General features: G+C 38.0%; 3 protein-coding genes across 3 annotated transcripts; 2 read left to right on the top strand and 1 right to left on the bottom strand.

Moving 5' to 3' along the window:
• The first annotated feature begins 84 nt into the window (after positions 1-84).
• LOC103466144 (tumor susceptibility gene 101 protein) lies at positions 85-3,919 on the top strand. Its single transcript, XM_008411534.3, has 6 exons — positions 85-2,100; positions 2,199-2,283; positions 2,409-2,474; positions 2,614-2,777; positions 2,914-3,013; positions 3,161-3,919. Exons 1-6 carry the CDS (start codon positions 2,059-2,061, stop codon positions 3,259-3,261), a joined length of 558 nt encoding a protein of 185 aa, XP_008409756.1. The 5' UTR covers positions 85-2,058; the 3' UTR covers positions 3,262-3,919.
• A 1,094-nt stretch (positions 3,920-5,013) lies between these two features.
• On the top strand, positions 5,014-13,726 carry tsg101a (tumor susceptibility 101a). The gene is made up of 10 exons (XM_008411535.3): positions 5,014-5,425; positions 5,955-6,042; positions 6,138-6,203; positions 6,389-6,552; positions 7,194-7,320; positions 7,871-7,928; positions 10,884-10,978; positions 11,831-12,033; positions 12,118-12,357; positions 12,446-13,726. The coding sequence occupies exons 1-10, from the start codon at positions 5,384-5,386 to the stop codon at positions 12,533-12,535; spliced, it is 1,173 nt and encodes a 390-aa protein (XP_008409757.2). The 5' UTR covers positions 5,014-5,383; the 3' UTR covers positions 12,536-13,726.
• Positions 13,727-14,044: 318 nt separating this feature from the next.
• On the bottom strand, positions 14,045-19,887 carry ldha (lactate dehydrogenase A4). The gene is made up of 8 exons (XM_008411536.2): positions 19,730-19,887; positions 18,089-18,214; positions 17,362-17,479; positions 17,108-17,281; positions 16,838-17,011; positions 15,895-16,012; positions 15,228-15,351; positions 14,045-15,136 (listed from the first exon to the last, which is right to left on the bottom strand). The coding sequence occupies exons 2-8, from the start codon at positions 18,212-18,214 to the stop codon at positions 14,972-14,974; spliced, it is 999 nt and encodes a 332-aa protein (XP_008409758.1). The 5' UTR covers positions 19,730-19,887; the 3' UTR covers positions 14,045-14,971.
• Positions 19,888-24,171: the final 4,284 nt, after the last annotated feature.

The following is a 24,171-nucleotide window of genomic DNA, read 5'->3' as shown; positions in this document are numbered from 1 at the left end:
TTCTTTTTTTTCTGCTGCCATCTACAGGCCGATGTGTGTATTGCGTGAAATGAATAAATGAAAGGCTGTGGCCTGTATTCATCCCACCAAACTATAGAGCAAGATAAATGGCTTGTATAGATATCGATCTGTTTGCTGATCGTAGCATTGTGGAAAGGTGATGTGAAGAACACTGCAAAGCCATTCAATAGATTTGAATATTATTGAAAGGTTCATAGAATCGTATCACTATGTGAAACATATTCACAAATATGGTCTTTATTTCTGTTTAATTGAGAGGATTTTTGCTTACAGTTAATGAAAGCATGACATTTGAAATTGGAATATTACATCAGACCAATTTTAAAAAGATTTGTTACAAAAAAAAGTGTGCCCTTAATAACAGGCACATGTAATGTCTACTTAAATGTAAATTCTTAAAAGAATGTCAAATGGGCTGAACTCGCAAAGACATATTCTGGTTCTGACTCCAGCGCTTTACTCTAAATCCACATTCATCTAATTACACTTACAAACGCGGACACATTCGTTTATAGATGTGCAGATTGTTGGGCAACTTAGGTTAAGTTGCATTATTTGTTATTTACAAACTGATCTCTAAAGTTCCTGCATGATTATTTTATTTGCCTTGGTCTGCCTGTGGTTGAGACGAGACATCTTATTTAGCAATACTATCGTTTCGCAATTCTCAGACAGAAAGTTTGACAAGGTCCGCATTGGGATTACCCAGAAATCTAGGTCAAAGCATCTCTATAACTGCTGGTTTTGTTTGCATGAAACGTATCCAAGGACGGTGATCTAATGACGGGGAGGCATGGCTTTTGGCTCTTTCAGCAATAAAAAGAGTCTTGACTAAAGGCAAAAAAACAATATTCAGGACCGGTTTGAGAGTTAAAAAAAAAAAAAAAAGGTAATATGCTGGATGTGCTAAACAAACACATCCAATCAATGAGACATCAACTTGCAACTCACAAAAATGCATGACATTAGGACAGCTTTCAGCTAAGATTAAGCTACTCACTACTTGCGTTTTTCAGATGTATTGTTTAAACTAGAATACCTGTGAATTTATTTGAAAATATATAAATCATGTGAGGTGTGGACTACTGTAAGAATAGCTGTGTTGCTATAGCTAAATGTGGATGCTAAATAAACTAGACATGATGTAGATTTGCTGCTAACATCATGGTAACGGATACTGCAGCACACCCTCACAGTTCTAATTAGTCTATTAACTGGTTAGGGCTGTTTTGGGAACAAGAAGAGAATCAGCACAAGTATTGGGCAGGTCATCATACTGTTATGCCTGATTAGGACTGCAAAATGTGATAACATAGTGAAGCAAAGTGGGTCAAGAACATTTAAATGCAGTTAAAACAAAGAGTTTTAGTCACATGTACAATCTGCAAAAAATTGTTCTTAAAGGCACACACCATAGTTTTTAATATAAACTTAAAACCTAAAGAAAGATAATTTTAAATGCATATTCCCTTATCAGTATATCTTAAAGAAAACTATGCCGTTGACCTTAAAATAGGTCATCTTTGTTATTGTGTTTTATTTTATTGCTCCACCTCAACTGGAGATAACATTTATACAACAATATTATTCTTGTAAGATTCTTGGAAAAGATAATCTTAGTTGTAAGTAAAATTTGTCGTAGGTTTTTAATAGGAAATTTTGTTCTGGTAGCAGCATTTTATTGCTATCTCAAGCTATGTCTGACTGTTATGTTGCAACCTTAACGGCAGCGCTGAATTACTTACTGTAGATTATTTTCTTTAAAAAGCAAAATCATCCATGGCTGCTGCATTGCAAAATTGATCTAAAAAGAAAAACACATTTTCTTGTTTTTCAAAGCCACGTGGGACGCATCATTCTTTGTACATCAGGTCATTTGCATAATTGTGGGTCTGTTCACTTCCTGGCTGTCCAGGGTTATAAAAGACAGGAGGTTGTCCTCGAGGTAGTCAGGTTGAAAGTTGATTGCAAAGAGAAGCTCTTTCTCATTCTTTTGTTCTTTTTTGAAGTGTTTTCGAAGATAAATCTACATTTATCATGTTATTCAATGAGGAAATGATCAGGAAAATGCTCCCTAGGGTAAGTTCTTTTTCAGTTTAACTAATAGCCATGAGCATTTTTTTTTTTCAGTTTTAAAACCATTGTCATAGCTTTGCTTTGTTGAATGTATTTTAAAGGCATATCTGCGAAAACATGTGGCTCATCAAATGTACGTCTCCTTGACTTACTTCACAAACCTCGTGCCTGAGATGGCTGAGTACGGTATGCGACAAAATAACGACTCAAACTTTTTTGTCAGCCTCAACACTGTGAATCTATATACAACAGAAGAAATTATAATTTCATCCGATGTTACGTTTATCTGATATTTGGTTTACTTTGTTCAGTGTACAAAGACGGAACCGCAAAAAGCTTGATGAGCCTTACGGGAACCATTCCTGTGGTGTTTTCAGGTAACTGAGTTTGTACTTTGAACCATGTACAACAGATAATCTCGTTATTGTTGCTTGACCAACAGTGAAAGACCATAAAGCAGTGCGCTGTTCTGTTGCCTGAGTTATATTTATAACCTTTCCTCTGTTTTTATGTAAGGCAAGACCTACAACATCCCCATATGTGTTTGGATTCAGCAAAACTACCCCAATTCTCCACCGATATGTTATGTGAAGCCCACACGTGAAATGACTGTTGTCAAAGGAAAGTACATAGCCAGTGATGGTGAGGTCACAATACCTTACTTGAAAGATTGGAAGAAGGTAAAAAAAAAAAAAAGAAAAGTTATTTTTAATTGACTAAACCATGACTTTGATTAAGCAAATCTATATTTTTAGGTTATTGTTTCTGGGTAGTGACATTCACACTTCACCAAGATGTTTTTCTTTCCTCTACCAGGGTGAATGTGACTTATTTAGCCTACTGCAGGTGATGGCTATCTTGTTTGGGGAGGTTCCTCCATTAATGCGTTCCAATCCAGAACCTGAGCAAGCCTCATGTAAGTAACACTCCAACAGATTTCAAACCAATAGCTTTTAGTTAAATACCAGCTGTCTTTCCGATTCTGGCACTGGCCAACAATGATCTTTCCGCTTTGAAATTATAACTGAGTTTTTGACATGTTATTTACTGTTGTTTTATTTAGGTTCGCTGCAGTTCCATAAAGAAGCAGATGGGAGATATTGCATATCTTTACTCAGAGGAGATGGCCAACCTTTCCAGCATGAAAATGAAACCAGTTGTTAGTGTGTTTGTGTATATTTGTACAATTTGTGTAAAAAAAAAAAAAAAGGTGTTTTACTCTATGAAAAGATAGGCTTAAAATGCATGTATAGCCCACTAACTGAAAATCAAAACCAAAACAGCACAATGTACGTTGTTGTCTGCTAATAGTTTACGTATAAACATTAGGACAGTCTTTAGCTAGGTCTTGTGGAAATGACTTGTCTGTCGGTCTTCTAGTTCCTTCTATCCACTATTTTCACACTGCCTTGAATTACTTTACAACTAGCCTATAAAATACCTTGTTTGCACTGACTGGTGATTTTACATGGACCTTTGAACAGAAAAGTCACATACAACCAAATACAGCTCACGCATGTAAATGTGCTTATTTTAATTGCAAAAATGTTTTGAGAGAATAAAAAAATAGAACTGCTCAAGCTGATAAGTTTTTTTTTTTTTTTGTCTTTACTATTGTTGAAGTTACTTTGCTTGAAATGTTTGGAACTTTTAACCACAACTTTTCAAAGACATAATAAGGATTATTTCTTTTCTTGGTGTAAATAAAATACTTTTACAAAGAACTCACTGTTGTTTTGGATATATGTGTGTCAGATAAGATGGGGCATGGTTCAATGAGGAATTGTTACTTGAGACAAAATGTTACAAACAGGAAGCTTAATAAAAAAATTTTAAAAAATCAGTCAGAGAGAATTTATGGAACGGTTAGATTTTCCATTATTTCAGAGATGAAATAATGGAAAACAATAACATTTATTGTGAAAATGCCTGATGAAACTCTGGTTCTGATTTGACAACATGAAATACAAATTCTTCATTTACTGGTCTTTTAATTTTTGATCAGGTTGGTAAATCAACAACAACAAATCTAGAGGAGAAATATCCAAAGAAAGGTTGTGTTAGCTTGGTTGCTTAGGTAACCTCAAATATCTTCATTAAATTTGATTTTTAAACTTGAAAAAAACTTTAAATGGAAAAGAGGATAAATATTGCCAAGTTAAAATATGGGTTATACCAAGGAAGTTGGAATGAATAAATGATCAAAAGGTACTTCAGAGGTGCTTTGGTTTAAGGGTGTGTACATTCAACTCAGTTATCACAGTTTTCTTTTAGTTTCCAAGACTGAACTAATTATTTTTCACTGAATTCATGAACTGAAATCAGACTCGTAAAGCGCTTTTCAGGACCTTCAAAGACACTTTGAATGAAATCTGTTATTTCCATTCACTCACACATTCACACACTTATGATGGTAAGATACTGGATTAGGATACATCATATTAACAGTGGAAGATATTCTGAAATTATCACCATTTTAACAGGGATTTAGACTACATTCATTTAATCATTCTGAAAACTATTCATTTTAGTGAGCATGGAGGCAAACATGGTATGGCATTTCTTATTATTTGTGCTCTTTTTAATAACATACACATTTTTATTTTTGTTATTTTTATTGCTGCAAATATTTTCTTTGTGAGAAATTTTACCACTTATAACCCTATATTTTGGCCATCATGTTACTCGGATTTTGAAATTCAAATTTGTTTTTGTTTTTGCTGATCAATTATTTACAGTCAACTAAATTTCATTTTATTTTATGAATGAAAATAATTTTTATTTTATTTCATTTTCTTTTAATTCTAGCAACTTAATAAGTATTTTTACACGTTCAAAATAATCAGAGATGAAAAATTTGTATTGAAGTTGACCTACTGCAAGCTAATTACGGAAAAAAGACGTCACCATTAACGACAACACCTTACGTCATAGACCGGAAATAGTTGAGAAGACACCCGGACATTTCTTTTGTACACCGTCGGAATCTAGTTTTGTATAATTTTCTAGAACTCACAATTTGCTGTTCTAGCTTTTCATACTGGTTATTAAGTGGACTATTGTTAAGCTGTAACTCAGAGATATTGCTTAAACTGACCTGGAATATTTTTAAGGAAACGCGAGGACTGTGTGTAGTCGTCTCTGGGCTAGGCTACTATTAGCCTAGCATTTAACTCTTGCTAGCTAATAACTTCAGTTTATGTTGTTGTCAGAGCAGCTGGGATAAAATATCAACTGTTCAGACTCCAATTATTATTAAGAGCGATTTAAATACACGTCAAGAAATATGGCGGTTGTCAACGAAAGCGCTCTGAAGAAAATGCTGAAGGTAGGCTTTGCTCTAACGGCTATGGGTTACGTTAGCTAGATATGACCGTGACCTAATGTAAACAGGCTAATATTCCGCGCAATTACGGTCCAAGAAACAGCTTTTTTTTGTTATAATGTAAGGTTTTGCTTTACATGTACAATGATGTGATCTATTTTGTCTAGATACCTCACGCTAATGCGAATTGTACTTTTAAAAATATATTTAGCCGCACGTTATACGTCAACTGCAATTTTCAGATTGTGACATCATCATATTCTTTATTTATTAATGTCCCACCTTACAGAATGAACTTTGGTACATTTAATAATAATAATAAAAAAATATGTCACTAAGTCATGCTTGAGAAAAATCTGCAATTCATAGCTTTGATAAAGGTGCTAATAACTTTTAATGCAGTGTATTGTTTTGCCATCACAAAATGTACAAATAACCTCCCATTTTGATCATTGCATAAATGTTTCAGCATCGTCATGAGTGTCATCTAGTTTTATGTAGATGACACTACGCCTTTCTTTTTGTTGTTCAGCAATATAAATACAGAGATCTGACTGTTCGGGAGATTACCAACGTCATCTCCCAATACAAGGACCTGAAGCCGGTTATGGATGCTTATGGTACACTAACTTATACCTACTTCTCTATTTTTGTCAGCTTGATCGATTTTTACCCTGCATGCTCATATGAGGATTTGCATCTTCTTCTGTTCTAGTGTTTAATGACGGTTCATCGAGAGACCTAATGAGCTTGACCGGGACTGTCCCTGTGAGTTATAGAGGTAAAATAATTTTTCCTCTCTTGATAATAATTTTAAAAAAGCAAAAGAATATGTAGCATAGTTGTACGTTAAGTTTACATAACATTCCAAGTGCAATTAATCAACAATTGGGGTTAGTTCGTGGACAATATCCACAAACTTACCCCCTTTAATTTAATGGTACACTTTGTTTTACTTTTCTCTAGGCAATGTCTACAACATCCCAGTGTGTTTGTGGCTGCTGGACACATATCCATATAACCCACCTATATGTTTTGTAAAACCAACCAGTACCATGATGATTAAGACGGGCAAGCACATTGATGCCAATGGCAAAATTTACCTCCCTTATCTACATGAGTGGAAACATGTGAGTATGGTGTTAACGGTCAATATAATAAAACAATTGGAATTATATTTTTTAGATATCTGTAGTTCTGGTTCTGTTTGCACCTGACCAGAAGAGGCGTGTGTGAAAGCTTTGAGAATATTTAGGGCTGAACCACATAACATATTAGTAGCTAGTAGGGCTGGGTGATGTGACTTAAAAGTAAAATCTTCTACATATTTACACCAAATCTGATTTCCAGTTTTAATTGATTTTATTTTAAAAAGAAGTGAGAGATTACTGAAAATATTTTCAATATTTTATGTCAATAGTCTCCTCTGGGAGTTGGCCTGAATTCAATAAATTGCATTTATTACAAACATTACAAGACACAACACATGTTTGCAAAACAACATGGTAGGCCCTGAATGGGCTCATATCGCTGCACATGCTCTCCTGCCACGCCAGAGACTGAAATTACAAGCACCACTTCAGCCAAAGTTTGAAATCAGGAATTTCAAACTTGGCAGCCAGGCCCTGCAGTGCAAAGAGCCCTGTTGTGAACCACTTAATTGTAGTATTTTAGGGTTTTCTCCACCACATCCAGATTAGAAAGAAAACTAAAACAAAATTCTAACTTGTTTTGTCCTAGTTCATAAAACAAATCTCTGTGTGCTTTACAGCCTCAGTCAGACCTGTATGGCCTGATTCAGGTGATGATTGTCGTGTTTGGAGAGGAGCCGCCTGTGTTTTCCCGTCCCACCACACAACCCCCCTTCCCAAGCTTTCAAGCAGCTGGACCCCCGAACTGTAAGTGAACTAAAGTTTCAGCGTAGTAACTATCAGTATAACTAAAAGTTTTTTTATATTTTTGCCTCATCAATTATGTCAGTGACAATATAATTTACTTTAGACACATTTTGTTATAGGAAGGATTACTTTTTGGGACCACATAGTAAATATTCCTTATGGTAACAAAGATGAAATAATACGTGATATTTAGAGGATACATGCTACTAAATACATCACTTATTTAAGTCTGTTTTAATAAAGTTGTAAGAATATTGTTCAAATACTATTCAAAGTCCAAAACGTACATAGTCTTATAATTTACAGCTGTAATAGGTTATTTTTAGCAGTCCCTCTAATTAAGTTGGCTTTGCATCAAAATTTCTCGTCATCTTTCTCTTTCCTACCATATTTCACGCAATGCATTTATTACCTTGAGCACCAGGGGGTGCTCACATACCATGGTAGCTCATCAGGACTTAAGCTAAATCTTCCCTGGAGTTACAGTTTAACTATTTCATCCTCAAAAATATATTTTTAATTACTCTGAAATACCTTTTGTCTTCCTCAGCTTCATATATGCCTGGCATGCCTGCAGTCTCACCCTATGGGCAAAATCCCAATCCAGGGTAAGATGTTTCTACATTGTCAAAGCCTGCATAATGTGTTCTCTAACAACCAAGTGCCGTGGTGTTTACTTTGAGTTCCTTTTATTCATCAGATTGTAAGACAGGTGTTTTTATTATTGATTACATTTGTGCCTTATATATAAATATCCACAACAAAGGCTTGCACTTAAGTAAATATAAGATGTGAAGTCACAAATTATAATTTGCATCATATTATACTGTAATGACATAATCACAATTTTAACAATTAGGTAAAAACCTGAAAAAAATGTGTACTACATACCTACTATGGCTTTAAGGCTAATCATGTATTTCCATAGCATTCCTATCAAATATCTCTAAATACTGGCTTGCATTTTAACTTGTAACCAATACATACCTCTAGATTAGCGGTTCTCAACGTGGGCGGTACCGCCCCCCAGGGGGTGTTCAGAGGACGGCAGGGGGCGCTGGCGGACATTTTTACAAAAGGGGGGCGCTGGGATGCCTTTGGGGGGCGTTTGGTCGAAGGTAAACTTTACACCTTAAATTCAAACAAAGCCAGTTTAGACCTGGAGCAACTTGGTAAAACTGTATTGTGTAACATTAAATCATGCTTGGCTGCAACTGTATCGATGGCAGCTCTTCTTCTATTCAGTATTTGTTAGCTTCTGTTAGTTTCTTGGCGCAGCTCCATTCTCCTGCTACTGGTAGCTAAAATCACGATACCTTCACTGAGTATCCCTCTAAAAAATGAACCCATTGAAATAAAGAAATCAAGAAATCCCTCCATGGGTGATACCATGATAGAGAGCGTTCATTTTATAGCGTTAACACGGTGCTGTAAGTGGTCTGGTATGAAACGGGGGTGATAGAACAACACAGCACTTTTAAATTTCAATAATCAGAATGCAGAAATTGTTTCCGTTGTTTTAAAAGTTTTATGTCAGTCTGCCTTTTCCCCATCGCTTCCCGACCGCCCTGCACCTTAGGGGCTTAAAAAAAAAAAGACGTTCACATTGCGCAAAACTCTGAAACAGGAGAAGCGGGACATAAAACGGAGCGACGAACTAGATGTGAATTATGGCATAAAAACACAGAATCTGACGCTGAACAGTGAAAAAATCAACACATGATGTGAAACACATGATGAATAGGCAGCGCAGCAGGTGAAGAGTTTACTGATGATGAGCGTCAATAAACTATAAAATAAATCTAGCAACTTTAGGAAAGAAACTAAAGTGGACATAGCAATAAACCAAGAGAGGATAAAACTAATCAAATAAAACTAAATGGAAATAAATGAAGAACAAAATGCAAGAATAAACTAAGAAACTAAAGTAAATACAGAGGAATAAACTGGTATGGCAAGACCTTTCGATCAATACAGAGGAATGTATGGCAAGAATAAACAGACACTATTTCCAGATAAAAGGTAAAATAATATTGTTGAAGTGCCATGGGTTTGTTGAGACCACATCTAATACTGAGAATAAATATATCTTACAGACCATAACAGTAAAGAACTGATCACTTTTATGTTTTTAATTAGATTTGATATATTTATTTCTTCAATATTATTTTTCATGTCAATGTTAATGTCATGAGGCTGATGACTCAATGACACTTTCAATTTGACTCATTAGGATTTGATTAAGAACCAGATTTGTTCTTCTGTCCAGTAAAACTATAAATCTATAAATCAATAGACAGGTCTATATAAAGATATAATCCATGTTTCTGTCTCATATTTGTATGGCATTAAAAGGATCTGGAACTTTTGTTTTTCCACTGAAAGCTCTGGTTTGCACAATAAATGCCATGCGGGTGAAGTTTTATGGATGATACTCTGATGTCCCATTCTCCTGAAGGCAACACAGAGCTGCACCACCATAAACTGACAAACACTGAAGAGAAGAAGAGTTATGATTAGTGTAGTTGCAGTTCTATCCATGTTTTAATGTTGCAGAGCTCAGTTGTTTTGCAAATAGTTCAGTTTAAACTGGCATGTTGAACATCTTTTATCTGCTCATTTGTGTAATATTTAACAACTACAAAATGGCAAAGAATAAGAATATTTTTTCCCACTCTGACTGGCTGATGTTAATTTTAATTTGAATGTTCATTGCATTTTTCATAGACACCTGTGAAAATAATTTCTATCCCCATGGCTTTTTTGTTCTCTGGGAAATTATTTTTGATGATAGATACAGAAACAAGCATGAAAATCTAAACATCTACATTAGTGATAGTAATATTAATGATAAAATAATGGTCAGTGCAAAGTAGCCTGCAAATTCTTTGGTGGGGGGCGGTGAGGGACCTGAATAAGGGCTAGGGGGGCGCTGGGCCAAAAAAGGTTGAGAAACACTGCTCTAGATAAATACTCACATGAAGACCCATCCAACCCTAAGGGTTCAAGTTTACACAGAAACAGTGGAGCTCATCTTGGGTAAACTTTGTCCAAAATCTCCCTTGTTACCCAGTTCTGAAGGAGCAGGGCTCTGGTCCAAGTGACCCAGTGATCTGGTTTAACTAGGTCAAGGGTTCTTATGGTTACCGAGTTCTGGATCAAAAGAGTTCAGTCCAAGTGTACTTAGGGTTAATGGATTCATTATTTTGTTAACTTAGCCAATGCTCACCCTAATTACTCATTTCTAGTTCAGGGAGATTTTGATCCAAGTTGGTCCTTTTCAGTTGACTTTATTCTTGGTAACCTAGATGAAAACTTACTCTGGATCTCTGGTTCTGGAATAAGGGAGTTTGGAGCATTGTCAACTGATTAGTCATTATGTTAAACAGAAATTACATTATTTTTTTATCTTAGAAGGACACAGTAGATCATTATTATGGGAAAATAGTTTAAAATAAAATAAAGTAAGCTAGAGTTTGCTTCTAGTGTTTTTATCTTTAAAGTTTTGTTTTTAAATGGAAAAATATAAAGAACTGTCATTTTAATAATGCAACTCTTTTCAGAGGTTACCCAGCTTACCAGTACCCTGCTGGGAACTCTTATCCAGCCACAGCTGGACCTGGACACTATCCAACTCAGACTCCAGTCTCCACAGTGGGTATGTATTAGATGTAGCCTTTTTATGCTTCAGGTAGATCTCTCCTTATACGTGCATCTATGATAGCTTGAGCAGAGTTTTTCCAAAGTTTGTGCTAATATTGGGGGAAATATGCAGATTCACAAACCGTACTCATCTGCACTTCATCTGGTTCTGCTTAATTTACTTTAAAACACAGCATCTCAAGTCATGGAATATCTTAATTGTATCCATAAAGTTCTTTAAATCTCCATGTTCTTCATCCAACCCTAAATGAAGACCCTTGACCTTTTTACTTACACTCTCTCACCCTCCTGGTGACTTCAGTGGTATGCCGAGTTGCTTCTGAAAGGCCACAGCTGTAACTGGAGTGGAGCGTATTAAAGGCCAAAGTGCTGGATGGTCTCTCCCTGCCCCCCACAGACTGTCTCAACACACACTGAGAATATCTTAAACAAAGACTGTTCTACAGTGGTGAATGCTGCTCCTTCAGCAGCATGCAGGAAGAACTTGAGGCGACTCCTTTAGTGATGGAAGAAGCTGGTTTTGCCTGCCAAAAAAGTCAACAGACATTAATGATGCTGACTTCAGACATATGGGCTTTAGAGAAATCTGTTACATTTACAATGCAGAGCCTGACATTGTTTACTTCTAAACTAGTCTGTCCAAGTAATGTTAATATAATAATAAGATAAAAATATATATAAATATTATACTAATAATAGTGTTAAATATACATTCTTTTAGTCTTATTAAAACACTACATTAACTACCAATTTCAAAGTGGAGAGGTCCAAGCTTAACATGCTGGTATGGCGATGTTGTGTTTTACCACACTGTATCACAGAGTATTTTCAATCTGTGTTTCCTAAGGGCCAACCAGGGACGGCACCATTGGCGAAGACACCATTCGTGCGTCTCTGATTTCAGCTGTAAGTGACAAACTTCGCTGGAGAATGAAAGAAGAAATGGACAGAGCTCAAGCAGAGCTGGATGCCCTGAAGCGAACAGAGGAAGATCTAAAGAAAGGGCATCAGAAGCTGGAGGAGATGATCTCCAGACTTGACCAGGAAGTGGTAAGATACTTTGTCTGTTGTACTTCTTTTTTTTTATTCCTCCTTTAATGTATTATTGTCCTCCAATTTTGTTGCTTCCAACAGACTGATGTTGACAGGAACATTGAGCTGCTGAAGAAGAAGGATGAGGAATTAACCGAAGCCTTGGAGAAAATGGAGAACCAATCAGAGAACAATGATATAGATGATGTCATTGTGCCCACAGCTCCTCTGTACAAGCAGATTCTGAATCTGTATGCAGAAGAAAATGCAATTGAAGATACAATCTTCTACCTGGGAGAGGCCCTGCGCAGAGGTGTCATAGATCTGGAGGTTTTCCTCAAGGTAGCTCAGTGAAGAGCATCCATGGTATCTGCTGACCTTAGTTCTCTGTAGTGGTTTCCACATTCACTCTTGTTTTCTTCTGTTGCAGCATGTACGCCTTCTGTCCAGGAAACAGTTCCAGCTTCGAGCTCTAATGCAGAAAGCTCGCAAGACTGCTGGCCTAAGTGACCTGTACTGACCCAGAATGACCGCTCAGAAACATGCGTATATTCACACTCCTACTCTTCTTCCTGCTGTTTATTTCCTTTCTACAGTCTTCTTGTATACCAACCAGCTGCCTCTTTTTAACAAGAAAATGAGAAAAAGCATTTCTGAAGAATTCTGTAATGTTTGACTGTGACCTCTTTTATATTTGGCACCATGGTAGGTCACAAACACAATCCAGATGATCAGCAATTACTTTGATTTCATAAAAAAAAAACCTGGTATCTGTGAATTTCATTGTGTGGTTGATTTAGGAAGCTGCTTGACGCACATGAGAGACTGGTGTAATATGAGTTAAAGCCTGTGTGTACAGTGCATGCAGCTTCTACGACAGTAATGTCCATGCTGCAGTTGACATTGGTTTCCACTAAGGCTGGTGATTTGAATACAGCATCCTGCACTCCATCCATTAATAAATGTGGTCATTTTGGTGAACTAGATATTTTGTCTGGTTAGCCTCAGTAATATTGGGGGAAAACTGCTTGAACAGGTTTTAGAGTTCTGTTCCTTTCCCCACACGAATATTTATGTTTCTAAACCAGAAACGCCCACCGAGGGTCCCCTAAATGACATGGGCCAGGCCTCAGGTTTTATGCTGTGGAAGTTGTGGGTTATATTTTCTAATCTTGCAATCATGGGGATCATTTTTACACAGTGAAGATTGTAGCCTACATGGACTTTGTCACATATGGGTCAGTTACTGAGCTTCAGTTTTAGCTTCACTGTCTGATCCTCTACATTTTCCCCTTCTGATAGTCCAAAGGTTTTAGATTATGTCTCACAAACCCAGGCTTACACATCAGTTTGAGTGCATTGAGAAGTCATTTAAGTCAAGTAGTTTCACTTTGTACAGCCATGGCATTTGTAATATTAAGGTATTCTGTTTCCTTTTTGGTTGCTATCCACTTATGCTCAGACCTGCTGAGAGCATTTGGTTCTCACTAAAAGGTTGTGAATAACATTGAGGGCTAAAGGGTACAAAAATAACTATTAAACTAATCAATATTAAGTTATGTAAAGTTTTGTCTTTTAAATTAGCCTTTTACTAAATGCACTTTGAATTGTATCATAGAAGCTTTTTGTTTTCAATTCAACCATAGACCACCTGTTCTTTTATATCTGTAGATTTATGTAAAGCATTAAAAATTAAAGTTGATTTAATGAATTGTCTGAATTTATTATGCAGTAATATTTATAAACTAAAACTTTTGGAAGTCGGTTCTTATTCATAGATAAGAAACATGAAAAGTACTGGAAAGCGGTAGTTATGGAAGACCGATCTTTAAACATCCACAAAACAGTTTTACACAAACAAGGTCCAGTGCTTTGAGTTTGTGCTAGTTGGGTTTGGCACCACTGATTTTGGGACTTTAACATGAACAAAGGGGACCTTGATCCCATTTGTCAGCATCCTTTGACATTTACCAAATATGCCACATAGTGATGCTCTACCAGCTGGAAATAAATCAAAGACAGACATCTATTACTATTCTGGCAGGTTTACTTGATGTTACAGCAAATAAAAATATCCAGCTGCCATGACAAACAGTTTCTCTCAGTGGTACAGTATAGCTGAACACAGCAGCATTTAATGTATTTTCTGCATTACAGCCTTAGATAATATAGTCTATATTTGGAGTTAAATATAAAACCTCTGGGCAAACAATCTCAGAACTGTAGATCCTTTTTTTTTTAAACCTCATCTAAAGGTAAATATGTTGGCTGACTAGTCTCCACTGGCTCTCTGGGTAAATTAGCTCTGTTCCACCAGTAATCTCACATGTCAGTGCACTTGTGGTTAGGTTTGCTTCAGTGAACTGCATTTTTTTAAAATATATATAATAAAGGTACTTTTGGTATCACAGGCTTTTGACCCAGTGATAAACAATATGTGGCAGTGTCATCATGACTATAAGTTGGTAATGGTCACTCCTTATAGAGAATGGAATGTCTCTGTTACGCTTACAAAACAGAGATTACCAAGTGGAAAAATTGACTAGTTACAACCACAGAATTAATACAGTGCACAGACAACGCAGCAAAACAAAACAAAAAAAAAAAAAAAAACAGCCGACAGTACACAAATTACATCCAACGGTCTGAAGTTCTTGTAGTAGAGAGTAGTAAACAGAGATCCACTCTACTCAAAACAGATTGACCTTAAATACAGGGGGTAAACGTTTCTTGGCCACAGATGGACGAGGACAGGTGGGGGGGTTGAAAAGGCAAAATGATATCAGTGCGAGCATATAAGCGTTACACCCATCTTTGAATGACTTAGCTATAGACACTTTAACTTTTATTTTAATCAGAAGTCGTGTCACTCTGGGAAAGAAATGAGAGGTAAGGCAGGAGGGGATCAACCGCAGAGGATTTGCTGGGAGTGTTTAAGGTTTTAAAGGAGAGCTCTTCACAGAGTGAGCTCCTTCTGCACACCCCACAGTGTCTCGGCGCTCTTCACCAGCTGCGTCTCCTCCTCGGGTTTCAGAGTCATGTGAATGACATCAGTCAGTCCACTGTTGCCCAGAACACACGGGATGCTCAGGAAAACCTCATCCTTCACACCATGCATTCCCTATTCAAGGGAAAGTAGAAGGAAATCAGCTGTTAGGAGAACAATTCCATTTTATTGACAATGGAAATGCACTTCTTGGTTTCGTTCGTACCTGGACAAGTGTGGACACGGGGTGAACTTTGTGCAAATTCTTCATAATGCTCTCCACCAAGTCAGCCACAGACATGCCAATAGCCCAGGAGGTGTAGCCCTTCAGCTTGATGACTTCATAGGCCCTGCAATGTTAAAATACTAAGACCATTGTAACAACTTCAATTGATCAAGATTCAGGCACTCCTCCTGGAAAATACCTGCATCATCATAGAAACCCAGTTTTAAAAATGCAGGAATTATTAGTACCACATGCTGGCTGGTCTTTCCCAATTGGTACCTCTTTGAGACAAACATTGGGAAAATTGACCCTTCTTTGTTCAAGACTTGAGTCTTTCAATACATCCGATACCTTGACATTTTTGCTAAGGTAACCCATTGTGTTCTACATGGCTACTCCAAGATAAGTCACATTCGGTGGCTGACAAAATAATGGCACAATGTCAAATGGAGCAACTGAGTAAACTTTTGCATCATGGAGCAGCCAGAAAAGTAGCACTGCAAAGTCATGAAACACTAAAGATTGTTGGGCCTTCATAGTTTGGTTAAATTGATTTATTGGCCATTTTTTATTTAAAGGTTTAAATAAAGCCATTACATTATGTAAAAGCTCTAAAAATTTCAATCCAAAGAATAACAGTCGGTGAGTAGGACTGCATCACACTTACCCATCAACCACCTTCTTATGCACGTCCTTCCAGTTCTCGCTGTCACCATCTGCACCCATATTTGGGTTGAGGTTTTGCAGAGAAACTCCAGCAATATTCACACCACTCCACACAGCCACTGTGGAAGCAACATTTAGACTGTTACATTCTGGCAGATATGTCCTAAAACAGTAAAAATATATAAAGACAAGAGGGTCAATGCTCCTTAAACCGTCTCACAGTCCAACACTACAATTACAAGCTTGAACGCAACTTATTGTGGCCTTTTCAGAAAGAACAACATTTTTTGTACAACTGAAAACATGAGTGCGCTTTACATCTTTGTTCACTTCCATCCCATTTCTGATATCCCAATTAAATCCAATGCCGTTTCCTTCACAAGACACCCAATTAGTAATCAAGTCTAATTTAGGATTGGTGCAACTACAGCTGTACTTCAAAGAACTTGTGATTTTCATGGACCGAGTTGATGGGAAAATGAATGAAACTAAATACATAGGAATTCTTGAAGACCCAGTCAAAGTACAGACCTAGATGCAGTTGAGTAATACAACTTGAAAAATTGCAGACACTCTTTAGTCAATATGACTGATCTTGAGCTATATTCTTGAAAAAGGCCTGGCAAAATCTCAGCCTTAACCTGAAAATCTGGAAGAGATGCTCCAAAGTACTTAAAGCTGTACAGTTTTCAAATTTGCATTTCTTCTAAACTGAAAACCATGCGTCCCTTTCCTTCCACTTCACAATTATGTGCACCTTTTTTTCCCCCACAACATAAGATCCCATCACACTGATTGTTGATGTCATAAAGCTGTTAAAATGTAAAATAGTTCAATAGGTGCAGCATGCATGTCGATGTCCGACCTCAAGATAGACGTATGTAAAAAATAAAAACTACAGAGGAGACTTGGAAGATGATTTATTTTTAGAAAGACTTGCATACCACTGGAGTCTCCATGCTCTCCGATGATCCAGCCGTGGCAGCTTGAAGGGTGGAGGTGGAACTTCTCTCCCATGAGGTGGCGGAAACGGGCGCTGTCCAGGTTGGTGCCAGAGCCAATGACGCGGTGACGTGGAAAACCACTCAGCTTCCATGCCACGTAGGTCAGGATGTCGACTGCAAAAGTACAAAATGCATGATGAGCACATAAGCCAGTATTTTTTTCCCCCCACCCAAAGAGGATACACCTAATCTCATGATCATCTGACTAACCTGGGTTTGAGACCACCAGCAGGATGCAGTTGGGGCTGTATTTCACAATGTTGGGGATGATGAATTTGAAAATGTTAACGTTGCGCTGCACCAGATTAAGGCGGCTCTCGCCCTCCTGCTGGCGGGCCCCGGCAGTCACCACCACCACCTTGGAGTTGGCGGTCACGCTGTAGTCTGGCAAAAAAAAAAAATGACAGGGCATTATGTGGTGTGTTAAGAGCTCCCCTGGCAGATTTAATGTTAATATCTCTCACCTTTGTCGGCCACAATCTTGTGCGTCTTGAGGAAGAGGGCTCCGTGCTGCAGGTCCATGGCTTCACCCTTCAACTTGTCCTCCATCACGTCAACCAGGGCCAGCTCATCACACAGATCCTGAGTTTACACATGTGGGTCAAACTTTTGTTCTGTCGCAGCTTGCAAAGAGCTTGCGCAAATTGACCAATTTGTGACAGCCAGTATCATCGTTTGTGTGTTGTTCATAAACTTTAGATATTTTTCCACATCTAGCTGCGTTACAGTCACGATCCTCACTGAAACCTAATTTTAGCTTTCCTCTCGTCATTCTACCAGCTTCAAAGACCATGCAATCAATAGTTTCTGTCGTCCGTTTCCACTACCCAAGCTGTGGATGTCTGCAGCTTTATGCACATGTATTTAGTATTATCAAGACAAAGGGGACTAAAAAATGCACACCACACTTTTTAGATTTTCAAATTACATTGAAATGGGTGACTAATGACAGGCTTTTTCTGTCATCCACCATCTCCTCGCTGTGTGCTCTGTTGCAAGAGAACACCGATGAAATACCTCTGCAGCTGCAATGTCACAAAATGTACCACACAGTTTCTAGTTTTCAGCCTGCACCAATTCATGATAGTAGTATTTTCTTTACAGTGCAAGCTGCCATTTTCTTGGTTTGTTTCCAACTCTCTGCGTTTGCAAAACTCCTATAAAACTTCATCTGGAGCCGCTCATACACACCTTGAGCAGTATGCTGATGGCGGATGCCATGCCCACCATGCCGACTCCGACCACCGTCACCTTGTTCCGGCAGCCAACTGCCTCCTCCTTCATCACATGGCTGATGAGCTTTTCCTGAGTGGACATCTGTGGAAATAAATTACACATGGGGAAGGAAGTTTGCAGATGAAAAGCAGCCGAAGCGCTAGTGTTGGAGTCTGAGGTTTTTTTTTTTTTTACCAGTGGAGTTACACCACAGAATACGTGACTTATTGCACATCCCCTCCCCAGCAGGCTGAGTGAAACCAGGATTTCATTATTAGGTCATCACAACTAAAAGTGTGCCATTTTTGTAACCACAAACCCCCTCGTGTCTCATCCCCACACCATGATGCAGATGGGGCTCTTCAGAGCCTCCGTTCTCCTCAGTGATAGCCAATGCCCAGGGACCATCCCCTCCCCACGTCACACACGGCCTCTTGCTTCCTGGTTGGTCTGCTAGCGGGAACACTAGCAGACGTTTACATCACCGTCGTGACAAGGCTGGTTTCCCGCTGTAGTGTGAAGGCGAGCACGTAGTGGGGGCTCCTGGCAGGCTCCCCTCCTGCTGAGGGGTTTTAGTTCTAGGCGTTGTGATTCTTCACATTATTGAACGCCGCAATAAGAATCATGGATGTATTTCAATTATTATTCTATCAGCGTTTCCTCAAATGAGAGGTCTTGCCCCTCATGAGGAGACTTTTTGTGGGGTTACAGGATTCACTCTGCATGTGCTGTACTGGGTGGAGATCAGAATGGCTCGGAATTTCCCCATTTAAATGAGAATTAGAATGTAAAAAATAAATAATTAGGAGAAAATGCCAAAAAAGAAGAGAAAAAATATATATATATCGTGAATGTATGTTTTATGTACATTTCATCAAGTCCTTTTAAAGTATGGTGAGCTTGATGGATATTTAGCATCACACCTACAGACACCTCTCTCTCTCTCTCTCTCTCTCTCTCTCTCTCTCTCTCTCTCTCTCTCTCTCTCTCTCTCTCTCTCTCCTCTCTCTCTCTCTCTCTCTCTCTCCTCTCTCTCTCTCTCTCTCTCTCTCTCTCTCTCTCTCTCTCTCTCTCTCTCTCTCTCTCTCTCTCTCTCTCTCTCTCTCTCTCTCTCTCTCTCTCTCTCTCTCTCTCTCTCTCTCTCTCTCCTCAAGCTGCTAGATGATTAGCACATGTTGAGCTCTTCAGGATTTCATACAAATCGAAGCACCTGTGAAGGTCCGTCTTCGTTGTAATGGAGAAAATTCACATCCAGGAGCAATTTTAGTCAAGCTTTTCTTTTTTAGAAGAAATCAGTCCAATGTGACCAAGAATCATGTCAGGATGCTAGTCACCTCTACATGAACATAGAGGGCGTACCCACTGCGTAAATCACAACAACCAGCTGCAGCCATCAAATCATGGCAAAACCACTATATCGTCTTATAGCGGTTTCATTTGTAGGAGAAGCACCGGGATATAGTGGAGCTGCGGCATCAGCAGAGTGACGCTCAAACCTTCCGATCATCAGGTAGTTTAAAAAAATAAATAAAAAATGCAACAAATGATACCCAAAGAGGCAGTGACTAATAAACAGTATGTTTCTCTGAAACGTTGGTAAATTTTAAATCGCCTTACCTTTACGGTTTAAGTCAATCAGGTGAGAAGACGAGGTGGAATGTCACGGCTCCTTCTCTCTGTCCGCACAAGTGCAGCTGCTCTTATGGGGAAGGCTGTGAGTATTTAAAGGCAGCCACCGTTTGGGGGGCGGTGTCATGCGCGCTGATGATGATGATGATGATGATGATGAAGAGGACGTCGGGTAGGATGATGATGCTGCGGCCGTGTGGCGTGTGGAGAGTCACGTTTCCTGCAGGATGCGCCACAGATCGGGGCAACTATGGAAAGATGGTCGTTTCGAAAAGAAGAAGAAAAAAAAAACATTTGCAATTTTATCATGATTTGATTCGTGAAGAGACTAAAATTGAAAAGAAAAAAAAGCAAATTACACCGTTCTCACGTCGCCTATCTATTTGGTGGAAACACTAAGCTGGTGAACATGACGTGAATTTCCTGCCACGAGTTTATGACTCATTCTGCTCAGCCTCTTGGGTATGGGTAAAATTTTGTAATATTGTGTGTATGTATTTTAGCTATGCAGAAAAAAAAACTCTTATAACGTCTTTAAATTGCATGTGAATTAACACTTATTCAAAGTTGATATGAAGCCAATTTAAGCATGTTTAGATTGCCTTTCTGGTAATAACAACCATTTTTGCGCCATCTTGTGTCCACTCGAAATTAATGCAAGACCCATGTTTTTTTTGTAGCCAATCGCAAAAGAAAGCCAGCCCGAGTAATACCATATTTGATGTTATATACATATATAGAGAGAGGCAAGAGGATAGTGATTTTACACAATTCAGCTCAACACTGCTAAAACAAACAAACAAAAAAATTAAAAAATTGTTGCCTGACCACAATAGACTGTTCCGAATTTCACGTATTTTTAAAGTTGGGATTATAATACATGCAGTTACGATTTTTAACAGCAAATTATAAAACATCCACCTGTGGATTCAACTATTTGCCTCCATCAATAAAACAAATGAACAGCAAATCCAAAGGCTGTCTGGGCTGCGTTACATGTCATGAACGCTGGGACTTTGGTCTTGGGTTTTGCATGACTTCGTGATTTGTCGGCCTTCTCATATTCAGTTCAGATTTAAGATTCATTGCATTTATTTATTTATTTATTTTTTTATACATATACATACATAAATATGTTTTCTTCTGTTTGCTCTTTGTTAGCTCTTGGTTCACATTCTATAACATTCAAGTCTCTGTGTGTAACCTCGGTAAGTTCGATCGATCAGTATAAATCAGTCCTGCGTTGTGTGAATAAGGGCCAGGAGACGGGATGAGATGAAACGTCGTTTATCTGTGCGGAACAGAATATGGACTGAGCAGGAATCAGGTTCATCACAGCGGGTGCAGCACCTCGCGCCCATCTCTCATGAACTGGCCAACAGCCGTTATTTAATACATTAATATTAGACAGAGATACAGAGAAATAAAACAATATGTACATGTGCGAAACAGAATATGGACTGATCAGGAATTGGGTTCATCACAGCAGGTACAGCACCTAACGAGGGACAGCATTTCATGTTAGCAACAAGCTAACATAGCATTTTACCGGAGCGTTAAACTCAGTGAACCTCCCTCGCGCCCATCTCACATGAACTGGCAACGAGATGTCTGTGTTCACTATATTTAACCCTGCCAACCACCAGAAGGGGGTGCTGTTTCACTCATTACACATGAACCCAAACTTGGAAGTAATAACAAGTGGAATTCTATACAATATTAACTATGTTACATGTGTACTATTTGCTTGTGTCAGCGTCTGTGTTCCAGATCTATCTCATAGCTTCCCTCAGTGTCTCAGCTGCCTGCTCTCCCATCTGTCTGGCATTCCAGTAATCAATCTGCTCAGTCTAAGTACCACTTGGTTTCCCCATTCTGTTAGTTTTCTCCTTTAATGCCACAAGCCTGTGTCCTTGTGGTTCTCTCATACTGTATTAGTTTGGACTACTATAGAGTTCAGTTTTTGTAATTTTTTAAAAGTAAACTTTTTTTTTTTTCCACCTGTTTGGGTCCGTACCTTCATGCAGGGTTTTACTGTTTTATGGCACAATATATTTCTCGTACTGTAGTTAGGGTTGTGTAATGTTCCCTTTTTTGTTTATTGGGAATAGTTTTATGCATGTTAGTTATAAATTATGTTGATACTGTTTAAATTTTCTGAATATTTAAGTTATTAATTGATTAGTCATGTCAAATAGGCTTGTACTGTATTGATTTGTACAATCTGTATAACTGCAGATTGTATCCCCATGTGTATTTGGTGTAATTTTTATGTATGTAACAAAAAAAACATTCTAGCTACATTATAATGTACTGTTCTGTTGTCTGGACTTATTGTTCTTTTTTTTCTAATAGGATTCCCAAAATTTAGACTTTTTAAATGTATTCTTCTTAACACAAAGTTTTATAGTATTTTGATTCTGAGTTGAATGTTATTTTTCATTCACTTCTAAAGATAACATAACAGACTTTAATTGGTAGGTGTTCCATGGCAGGACTTTGATGTTTGTGCCCTTTTAGATATTACCAAATTGTCGTCTGGAGTAGAATTGTTTTTCAAAATGTTTTTTTTTTTTAATATATTTTTGAAAACATTCAGTCCTTATACATAAAGTAAACGGACTGAACAAGAAACAAGAGAAAAGTAAGAAAAAAACAAAGACAGAAATTAGAAGACTATTAAAAATTACCCGGGGAGTTGCAAATAAAGGCCACTTCAAAATAATTACATGAAAGTCTAGCTCTAGGAAAGCAAAGCTGAAAATTGTTTAAATTGGTGCTCATTATTTGAAATTTAATATGAAAAAAGCATGTTCACTAGTAAATGTTATTTCTTGAAAATACAGCATATCCTATGACATTTCAATATGTGATCAGTTTTTTTCTGTTTGCTCTTTAAGGTGAATATATGATTTATCAATTAAATGATGGGACCAACTGATAGGTTGGTCTTCACATATCTTCACATGGAAGAAATATGTCTTCACATATGTAAAGATATGTGAAAACAAAAATGTTTTCAGATGTGAAGATATATTTCTGAAAGATAATAAAAAAAATGCTCAGTCCAAATGAAAAGTTAGTGACTCATGCACTCATGATGATAAGTTATTTATCTGTTTCACTTTCAAACCAGTTTATTACAGGTTTTGCCACATTTGCTTTCCCCATAACAAAAAAGCCGCCTTTTAGAAGTCCTTGTTTTTAGTCATCATTAGCCACTATCCTCCAGCAGGGGGTGCTGTTATACAGGAAACTGTATGGCTTCCAGTCACCATGAAACATGAAGTCTCCAATATTGTGGAAACAGATAGAATAACGGCATCCTTTTTTACAGTTCAAGATAAAATTACAAACGTAGATTTTGTAATTACCAAAATCATGAAGCAAACACGTGGACTATGCTTTATTATTATTATTTTTTTATGTGTTTACGGTTTCAATAAAATAGCTACTTACCCCCCTCAAGATGTATTTTACAGATTAGGTAGTACTTTAGTACTGAGGAGAAATGTTCTGATTCTGCAGTCGAAAGAACATCTCCAGGGCACGCTCTTAGATTAAACCTCACCGGGTTCCTTTTTGGCAAGACCCAAAAGTCTCCTCTGCAATAAAGAAAGACTTAGGTGCTGTGTTGTGTCAGTATAAGGTGCAGCAGAAGATAGATGAAGTTTCATTAGACCTGTTTGGGATCAAACTCTGTGTCCTGCTGTTTAATGTTCTCATTTAGCCCACTGAGATTCACCCAAACAGCTTCTCGCTGTCCTTACTGTTCTCTGGCTTGCCTTTGTCTCCAGTTTGCTTCCAGTGTAGTCTCTGGAGTGTGTGCCAGCACAATCACTGCGAACAGCCCAGTGGAATAAAGAAACATCAGTTTGCCATGTTAGCTCACCTTCTTACACCACAGGGGTCAGTTTCCAACATGTTGTTATTGCGCAGGGCATTGGGACCGAGGGGCTTCCTGCTTTGGGTGATACCTTTTTCAAGCCGCCATGGTAATAGAGAGCAATCTAATCACCTTGTTGCAGCCACCTCTTCCTCCCGCAGCCCGTGTTTAGAAATAGAACCGTGGCAGAGGAACAAGGCCTCATCAATCACCGAGGGATTCTCCTGGGATGAAAATCATGCTCGCAACTCTGACAGAACAACATCCAGCTCGCTGAACTGTCCTCATTTTCCTGCTCAAACAGAAGCAACCTGAACATGAGCAACTTGGCTGGCATCGTGCCAGATTTCTGTCGCGTCTTATGCTCTGATCTGTGTTTTTCTTTTAGCGCTTAACAAACATTTTCCTTCTTCTCCTATCTTAAAAATAAATAAATAAATCACTTGAAGATCATGTCTTTCCTCTTTCCTCCTCTCTTTTCTTGGAACGTCGTTCCATGGACACCTTCTGTTGAAGACTGATAACATCCCTGATGGAGTTCCTT

The sequence above is a fragment of the Poecilia reticulata genome, chromosome 6 (genome assembly GCF_904066995.2).
Source record: "Poecilia reticulata chromosome 6, P_reticulata-male-v2, whole genome shotgun sequence".
Classification (NCBI taxonomy): Eukaryota; Metazoa; Chordata; class Actinopteri; order Cyprinodontiformes; family Poeciliidae; genus Poecilia; species Poecilia reticulata.
Note: the sequence above shows the minus strand (reverse complement) of the source record. Positions and strands in the feature narration are given on the sequence as shown.

Bases quoted from the DNA above. Each gene is read 5' to 3' on its own strand.
- tsg101a (XM_008411535.3), top strand. From the start codon at position 5,384: ATGGCGGTTGTCAACGAAAGCGCTCTGAAGAAAATGCTGAAG. The intron at 10,979-11,830 runs GTATGTATTAGA...GTGTTTCCTAAG, and splicing joins GACTCCAGTCTCCACAGTGG to GGCCAACCAGGGACGGCACC. The intron at 12,034-12,117 runs GTAAGATACTTT...TGCTTCCAACAG, and splicing joins CCAGACTTGACCAGGAAGTG to ACTGATGTTGACAGGAACAT.
- ldha (XM_008411536.2), bottom strand. From the start codon at position 18,214: ATGTCCACTCAGGAAAAGCTCATCAGCCATGTGATGAAGGAGGAGGCA. The intron at 17,012-17,107 runs GTTAGTCAGATG...GTACTTTTGCAG, and splicing joins GCTGGTGGTCTCAAACCCAG to TCGACATCCTGACCTACGTG. The intron at 15,352-15,894 runs GTAAGTGTGATG...TTAACATTGCAG, and splicing joins CATAAGAAGGTGGTTGATGG to GGCCTATGAAGTCATCAAGC.
- LOC103466144 (XM_008411534.3), top strand. From the start codon at position 2,059: ATGTTATTCAATGAGGAAATGATCAGGAAAATGCTCCCTAGG. The intron at 2,475-2,613 runs GTAACTGAGTTT...TTTTTATGTAAG, and splicing joins CATTCCTGTGGTGTTTTCAG to GCAAGACCTACAACATCCCC. The intron at 2,778-2,913 runs GTAAAAAAAAAA...TTCCTCTACCAG, and splicing joins ACTTGAAAGATTGGAAGAAG to GGTGAATGTGACTTATTTAG.